Source organism: Salvelinus sp. IW2-2015, linkage group LG31 (assembly GCF_002910315.2).
Source record: "Salvelinus sp. IW2-2015 linkage group LG31, ASM291031v2, whole genome shotgun sequence".
Lineage (NCBI taxonomy): Eukaryota > Metazoa > Chordata > Actinopteri > Salmoniformes > Salmonidae > Salvelinus > Salvelinus sp. IW2-2015.
Window position 1 is genome coordinate 3976930 of NC_036870.1, and position 9012 is coordinate 3985941.

The 9012-nt window shown below is 44.8% G+C and overlaps 1 protein-coding gene across 2 annotated transcripts in view; it reads left to right on the top strand.

The window, feature by feature from the left end:
• Positions 1–4087, top strand: part of LOC111955567 (zinc finger protein ZFPM2) — a 95239-nt gene extending 91152 nt beyond the window's left edge. For both annotated transcript variants that reach the window (XM_023975776.1, XM_023975775.1), the window contains exon 7: positions 882–4087. In XM_023975776.1, the coding sequence (XP_023831544.1) occupies positions 882–3304 (2423 nt within the window). In that variant the 3' untranslated portion in view covers positions 3305–4087. The remainder of the gene's footprint in view (positions 1–881) is intronic.
• Positions 4088–9012: the final 4925 nt, after the last annotated feature.

Here is a 9012-nt window from a genome sequence, read left to right on the forward strand (position 1 = left end):
TGTCAACCACTCCACWKATTTCTTGTRAACAAACTATAGTTTTGGCAAGTCGGTTAGGACATCTACTTTGTGCATGACACAAGTAATTTTTCCAACAATTGTTTACAGACAGATTATTTCACTTATAATTCATTGTATCACAATTCCAGTGGGTCAGAAGTTTACACTAAGTTGACTGCCTTTCAACAACTTGGAAAAATCCAGAAAATTATGTCAAGGCCTTGAAATACATCCACAGGTACACCTTCAATTGACTCAAATGATTTTCTGGAATTTCCCGAGCTGTTTAAAGGCTCAGTCAACTTAGTGTTATGTTATGTTTGGGGTAAATCCAAGACAATACATCACTGATTACCACTCTTCATATTTTCAAGCATGGTTGTGGCTGRATCATGTTATGGGTATGCTTGCCATCGGCAAGGACTATGGAGTTTTATTAGGATAAAAAGAAACAGAATAGAGCTAAGCACAGGCAAAATCCTAGAAGAAAATCTGATTCAGTCTGCTTTCCAACAGACACTGTGTGACACATTCACCTTTCAGCAGTACAGTAACCTAAAACTCAAGGCCAAATATACACTGGAGTTGCTTACCAAGACGATATTGAATGTTCCTGAGTGGCCTAGATACAGTTTTGACTCAAACCGACTTGAAAATCTATGGCAAGATTTGAAAATCGCTGTCTAGAAATGATCAACAACCAACATGACAGAGCTCGAAGATTTTTTTTTAAAGAATAATGTGCAAGAATTTTGTGTAGATTGTTGACAAAAAATGTAATACATTTTAATCCCAATTCGTAGCACAACAAAATGTGAAAAAAGTAAATGGGTGGAACTTTCTGAAGGCACTAACAATCTAAAATGTCTTCTTCTCCCCAGGTGTTAAGATGGAGGAGGTGGTGTCCACTGGCAGCAGTAGTATGAAATGCACAGTCTGTGACCTAACAGCGGACTCCCTCCCCAGCCTCCAGCAGCACATTCTCTCCCACCTGTCTCAGACAAGCTACCGGTGCTCCCACTGCCACTTCAGCTTCACCTCCCCCAGGGAACTGGACAAGCACCGGGAGAATCAGGGACACAGCCACAGCCCACTCAGACAGCACGGTCCCAGGCAGGTCGAGACAGAGTACTCTCCCAGGGAGGGCAGCAGCGTGGAGAGGAGCCCCCAGCGGGCCATGGTGAAACGGGGGAAGGAGCTCCTTCAGAGCCCAGTACTGGGTAGCATCCTTGACACCAGGACTAGTCCCAAAGCGGAGCTGGAGAAGATGGAGACTTTCCCGGTGAAAGCTGACCCTAACTCAGGAAGCAGGGCTAGTTTCTCCTACACCAGTGTCAAATCGGAACCCTCCAGCCCTCGCCAGGCATCCTCACCCATCCAGAACTACATGGGCCCCGCAGCTTTCCCAATGGGGCCATTCTTACCCCCTTTCCCCTTCTCACAGGACATAACAGCCGCCCCCCAGGCCTCGGAGATCCTGGCTAAGATGTCCGAGCTGGTGCACCGTAGACTGAGGCATGGAGATGCTAACAACTACCCCCCTCATGTCATGTACAGCACCCTTGTCCCCAAAGGGGCCACGTGTTTCAAATGCAATATCACTTTCGGTAACTTGGACAACTACTTAGTTCATAAAAAGGACTACTGTAATAGCCGTTGGCAGCACGTGACCAAGCCACATGACTACGCCAGTGTCCTGGACAAAGTGGCTGATACAGGGAGCCCTAGAAGTGGGGGTTTGGGTGGGTTGGGCAGCATGACCATGGGTCAGGGTCATCTATCTGACCACAGCAGTCATCTCATGTCCCCCCGCCTGAACTTGTCAGGACTGGATGTTGGGGAAGGGAAGGCACAAGTACATGCTGAGCTCCCAGGTAGCGTGAAGAACCCCTCCACTCCCACCAGTTCAGATGAGAACCCCTCTATACAGGGAGATGTGACAAGTCCCAAAACATCCCAAACGCCTGAGACAGACCCTAACAAGACAACGTGTGAGCCCTGTAAGATCACCTTTAGTCGTACCGAGACCTACATGGTTCACAAGCAGTATTACTGCGCCACGCGTCATGACCCGCCCATGAAACGAGTGCATGGAAACAAACTGCCCGCCACCCAGAGAATGGTTCGTACGCGGAAACGGAGGAAGGACTTAGAAATTAGTGTTCCCAACCATGAACAACAGAGGCCTCCCATGAGTCATCAGCCACATTACTTTGGGATAGCATCCATTGGAGGACGAGGCATGTACCAAGACCCAGGGAAGATGTATGGTAACCAGTTTCACCCCAGTTACAACTTGTTTCTTGGCATGGTTCCTAAGCATCCAGAGGCTAATCTCCCTGTCACTAAATCCGCTCTGATCTCTCAGTGCAACGCCATAGCTCAAGATGATCGGGACAGCCCTATCGATCTTAGTAAAAAGTGTTTATCATCAAGCCCTGGTAAATTATCGACCGCTCCTAAAAGACTCACGGACTATCACGAGTGCACAGAGTGCAAGATCAGCTTCAACAAAGTGGAAGACTACCTTGCGCACAAACTGAGCTCTTGCCCCGTCACTGCTCCAGATCACAAAATATCTGAGGTTGTAAAAAGAGAAGGGTTTAACAACCCAGTAGATGACAACGATACAAACCTGGAGAAATGTGTCACCAATGGAGCCAATAAGGTGTCTTTTCAAACAGGTAGCACTAAAGGGGATCAGCTCGCTGTCATCAAAGAGGAAAGCAGGGACCAGTTCCTGTCCCAAGAATTTAACCCTCCATTATTTAAGAAAATTCGACCTGGTGAACAGATTTCACCCTTTTATGGAATCAAGCCTGCCGACTACACCACAGGTACAGTGGTGATGCAGAGAGAGCTCAGCGAGCAGAGACAGAGCCCCAATGAAGGGAGTGAGGTGGAAAAAGATCAGCCTATGCCTGATGGCTACCAGGAAACACAAGGTGTATTGCCCCAAAATGGCTGCCAGGAGCCTGAGAACACAGAGAACACACTCCAGGACAACAAGCTTGTTAATTCCCATCTCCCAGACAGCCAAGTATCATCCTTGTCAGATTCAGACAGTCTTGTCATTGTTAACCCCAAGAACAGCACTTCCTCATCCTGGTCCTCCCCAGCAGTATCTAAGACAGAGGAGGTCCTACCTTCCTGTGTGAAAAGAAGCCTAAACGGCTCCATCCAGGCAACACAGGGTAACGTCAAATACTGCCGCCCCTGCGACATCCAGTTCAACAACCTGTCCAACTTCATAACGCACAAGAAGTTCTACTGCTCGTCACACACCGCCGAACACGTCAAATGAATTTGGTTCGGTGCCCAGTCTCTCTCCTCCTAAACCTGCCTCACACAGGGTAAATACAGCACTGCTGGTGGACAATCAAGAGTAGCATCTCCTTCAGTTGAATAATGCAAACATGTTTGTGGGACAAAATAAATGTGTCATCCTTTCCCGGTATGTGATTTATATATTTAATTTGAAAAATACTTCAACTGTTAAGATTTTAATTGATATTTAATTGAAAAAAATGTTATATTTAAAGCCTTGTGTCATACGCACAGATAATGTTTGACTTTTGAATGCATATTTATATATTGATTATGAAGAGAGGTACAACAAACGATTTGGGGTTGAAAAGCCTCAAACACTAGTCTATCTGTACAGATTTTTATTTTAGTATGTTTACCATCATTAGGTGATACAAGAATCGTGTTTTTTGAAATTATAGGACATGTTTGTTAATCTTATATTTCAGTGTAGAACTTTGTCATGTACTTATGTGTAAATTGTAGCTTGTATATTCATTTAAATGTCTGATTTTACTCTGATGCAAAACTTGTTCTGTTGATTTTGTTCTCCTTTTATATCTCTATTAAAAAGTGAATTCACATTTTTATTTTGTCTGATTTGATGAATTGTTGATAAAATGTTTATGAGTATTGACCATGAAGGTTGGGTGATGTGATCGTTCCAATGTCAAAAAAATACATTGTTAAAATGTGTTGCTATGCATGCCTGTGTTCGGAATGAAATTCCTCAAAATGTTTGATATTTTTACTTAATGTGTTGTGGAAATTTGAATAAAAATCTCAGGCACAACTTGCTTTGTGATGTCTATCAACAGTATCTCCTACCTCAAATATGCATCCTCACAATACACACATGAGGTTACATCACCACCTAGTGGGTGTATATTGAATAGATAGAACAAGCATTTAAAATATCTGCATACCAAGGATACTCATGACTGACTTGGACACCACTTTTATGCATGCTAATATCTACAGGGGGCTTTTGGCTATTTCAAAATGCTAAGTCATTTATGTTGAAGGAAATGGAAAAATAAATTCAACAATGTTCTGCAGTCTGACCATTCCATTTGGCTTAGTAAGGGTTGAATGTCCTCATGGCATTTGATACTTTTGTGCATCTCACAGCCTCAGCCTACATTACAGTGCAGAATTCAATATATATGACCTGAAATATCTAGCAAGAACACCAATTTAGTTTTTGCAACAAAAAAAGTTTGTTTTTGCAACATGTCATGTACTACAAGATATGGGAGTTTTACAAACATGTCATTTACAGATGCATTATTAAGTGTCGTACAAAATSTATTACAAAGTCTCTCTCTCACCTGTTCAACTCATTTGAATTCCATGCTGTCACTGTCACTTGTCCTCTCAAGCTTAACATTGTTGTCATCTATCACACACCAGTTGCCCTTGGAGAGTCCCTCAATGAACCTGACATCTTGATAAGCTAATTTCCTGACGATGGCTCACTGCTCTTCTTACTAGGCGACTTTAACCGCCCGACGTTTGCCTTCAATTCATTTCTTTCCAACTTCCTCTTTCCCCTTCTTGCCTTTTTTGACCTCACCCTTTCCCAATCCCCTCCAWTTCACAAGGCAGGCTATATGCTTGATCTTTACTTGAGGTTGTTTGCCTACTAATTTCACTTCAACCCCCCTCTGATCACTACTTTGTTTCCTTTTCTGTCTCCCTCTGCTCCAACCCTAGCCACTCAGCCTCTTCCCAGTTGGTCATGCGCTGTCACAATCTTCTCTCTCTCTCTCTCGACGACTGGTCCCAGGTTGACGACAGCCGCTCCTCATTCACTCAGCCTATTAGGTCCACTCGTCCCACTCTCACAGAACTACCCTATGCCTTGACCGTTTTCTCCACTCTCTCCAAATGAAATCCTGCAACTAGTGAGGTCTGGCGACCCGACAACCTGCCCACTCAACACCATCTCCTCCCTACTCCAGACCATCTCTGGAGGCCTTCTCCCATTCCTCACTTCCCTCATCAACTCATCCCTGACCACTGGCTGCATCCCCTCTGACTTTAAAATGGCTCGAGTCGCTCCCCCCTCAAGAAACCAACACAARTTACTGTATCTSGACGTCAAAAACTATAGACCTMTATCCRTTCTTTCTTTTCTTTCCAAAACAATTGAGAGTACTTTCTCTGATCAACTGAGGACTTATCTCTCTCAGGACGATCTTCGTGACCCTAACCAGTCAGCCTTCAAGACGGGTCTCTCAAACGAGACTGCTCTTCTCTGTGTCACGGAGGCTCTCCGTATTGCCAAAGCTGACTCTCTCTCCTCTGTTCTCATCCTCCTAGATCTATCCGCTGCTTTTGACACTGTCAGATCCTCCTCTCCACCCTCTCAGGGCGGGGCGTCTCAGGCTCTGCACACTCTTGGATTGCATCATACCTGGCAGGCCGCTCTTACCAGGTGACGTGGAGAGGATCTGTGTCTGCACCACGTACTCTCACTACTGGTGTCCCCCAGGMCTTGGGTCTAGGCCCTCRCCTCTTCTCTCTATACACCAAGACACTCGGCTCAGTCATACCCTCACATATGCTCATATCATTGCTATGCGAATGACAGTCAACTACTTTTCTCCTTCCCCCCTTCTGACACCCAGGTGGCGACACGCATCTCTGCGTTCCTGGCAGATATCTCATCTTGCATGTCGGCCGACCACCTAAAGCTCAAATTCGACGGAGCTGCACTTCCTCCCTGGGAAGGCCTGTCCGCTCAAAGACCTCTCCATCATGGTTGACAACTCCACATTGTCACCCTCCCAGAGTGCAAAGAACCTTGGCATGACCCTGGACACCCTGTCGTTCTCTGCAAACATCAAAGCAGTGACTCGCTCCTGCAGGTTCATGCTCTATAACATCCGTAGAGTATGACACTACTTCACACAAGAAGCGGAGCAGGTCCTAATCCAGGCACTTGTCATCTCTTGTCTGGACTACAGCCCTCCTGGTTTTCAACCTTCCCAAGTGCTCCCATGTCACCCCGTTCCTCCACACAAATCACTGTCTTCCAGTCGAAGCTCGCATCTACTCTAAGACCATGGTGCTTGCCTACGGAGCAGCAAGAGGAACTTCCCTCCCTCCCTACCTTCAGGCTATGTTAAAATCCTTCACCCCAACCCGAGCACTCTGTTCTGCCACCTCTGGTCTCTTGGCCCACCCACCCCTACGGGAGGGCAGCTCCCGCTCAGCCCAGTCCAAGCTCTTCTCTGTCCCCGAGTCCCTGCCCATCTTCCGACAGCATCTACTAAGCTAACATATGTAATTGTTTTAAGATGGCCATACCATGGATCATTTAGCTATTTGATTTAGAATTTTAGGACCCCTTTATTTGATAAAATATAGAATTTTGGCCTTTACAACTATAGCCCATAGAAACGCATTGAATAAATTGAAAAAAAGATAGTCGAAAAATATATAAGGAATAAGGTTTTGAAGTGTCTGTCCTACAGTACTAGGAAATATAAGAAAGCTCAGAAAAATATATATATTTTTACACATATTTAAAACCCCATATTTTTGGGGGCACAAACTTACCTCCGTACTTCCATTTGCTTGTATAGGTAATCTTCAGACGAGTCCCGTGGCACTTGTGGGGGACCTAGAGCAAAACGGTGAACACCGTCATGTTTGCGAGAGTCTCCCCTTTCCATAGAGTGGTCACAATAGGTGCTCCAGCCGTTTTTGTGAGAAGACCGATTTTGGGGATGTCTCATGGTCTGACAAACACCGCTGTAGCTCGGCCATCTTCCACCGCAGATGCAGAAGGCCAACATTGGTGGATGCGTTAGATTGATGGGGACTTTTTGTATTATGTTACTCGGTTTGACGCATGGGTGAATACACTAAGTGTAAATCACTCTGGATTGGAGCCTCTGCTAAATTACTAAAATGTCAAATGTAGACTCCTGTTGTTGAGGATCACAGGGGCAGTGCCCACTTTGACCACTAAGTGTCACTGAAGCACTAATATCACAGATGGAGTTAATTATCAACACTACTTTGATTTAGATGTTATTAGCATCGTTTCTAGCCCAAGGGCTAGTCTTCCAATAGTCCTTAAGAAATGTTTAAAAAAACATCACAAAAACACAAAACAAGATCCACATTCCTATTACCTATACATATTATGAGGTACACCCCCCCAGCCTACCTCATGTGCACATATTAATAAATAATACAACAACATATTACAATAACCTCTTAGACCCACTATATTCATTGAAGACATTTTGTGATTTAATCTCTTTAAAAAAAAACAATTTGGCAAGTTTTTGGAACTTTCTGGCAAGGAGTTCCAGGACTTCACTGCCCTGAAATTAACAGCTATTTTGCCAAGCTCTAATTTGGTTTTGGTGGTCTATAGGTGGTCTTGGTTCTGCTCTGTGTGTTACGAGAGAGTTTGTTTTTGACCATTCCAGTTTATCATATATATAGCGMTTGGTCTTTCAGAGTAGTGAATTTGATGTACATGGACTTTTTGTAATGCTGYTCATATTTACTCTCCCTGATAGATTTTCTTAATGTTGTCTTCTATCAGATTAACATGGCTCTGGTCTGCCACACACATCTCTGTTTGACTAGACTTTCTCATCACAAAGCTAAGCAGAGAGACTTTATAAAACAGTTCCCAAAATAATACCCCCAAGAACTCAACATGTTCCCGGATCTATTTTTAAACTGCCTATATCTGCCTCTGATTCATTTAAKTGGTTCTGTTCCGACTGAAGGTGGTGGTATCGTTTTATAGAAGTAGACCTCTCCAAGGAACTGGATTAATCAGGTCCCGTTACAGATATGGAAAATATAGTATTGGGTGGACGGACCCCACCATAGCTCTGTCCATCAAAACACTCTCTAACAGGGATAGAGAGCCAAGGTGAGTTAACACCATGGACAGCTCTACAGGGATAGAGAGGCCAAGGTGAGTTAACACATGGACAGCTCTACAGGGATAGAGGGCCAAGGTGAGTTAACACCATGGACAGCTCTACAGGATAGAGAGGCCAAGGTGAGTTAACACCATGGACAGCTCTACAGGGATAGAGAGGCCAAGGTGAGTTAACACCATGGACAGCTCTACAGATAGAGAGGCAAGGTGAGTTAACACCATGGACAGCTCTACAGGATAGAGGCCAAGGTGATTAACAACATGGACAGCTCTACAGGGATGAGAGGCCAAGGTGAGTTAACACCATGGACAGCTCTACAGGATAGAGAGGCCAAGGTGAGTTAACACCATGGACAGCTCTACAGGGATAGAGAGGCCAAGGTGAGTTAACACACATGGACAGCTCTACAGGCACCAACAGATCAACACCAATACTACCCAGTCCAGTTGCTGCAACCAATTAGACCTGGAATTGGTCACACCTGTCAATACCCCAATGGTATAGATAGCGGTGCAATCACTTGGGCAGACAGGCAGAGGGTACGCCTAAACCTCAGAAAAAACCAGAGTGAGTATGATAAGCACTTGATTAGACACCAAAGAAGATACTAGGCAATGTTTGACTCACCTGTCTCTCGCTCTTCCTTTCTTTGCCCCCAAGGAAAAGGACCCATTCCCGGCAGCACGCCACCCAGCAAAAGATGAGAGAAAACATTAGCCATGAAATGCTTTGAAAGCATCAACAGCATTATCCCAGAAACACTAGACCCACTCCAATGTTGGAG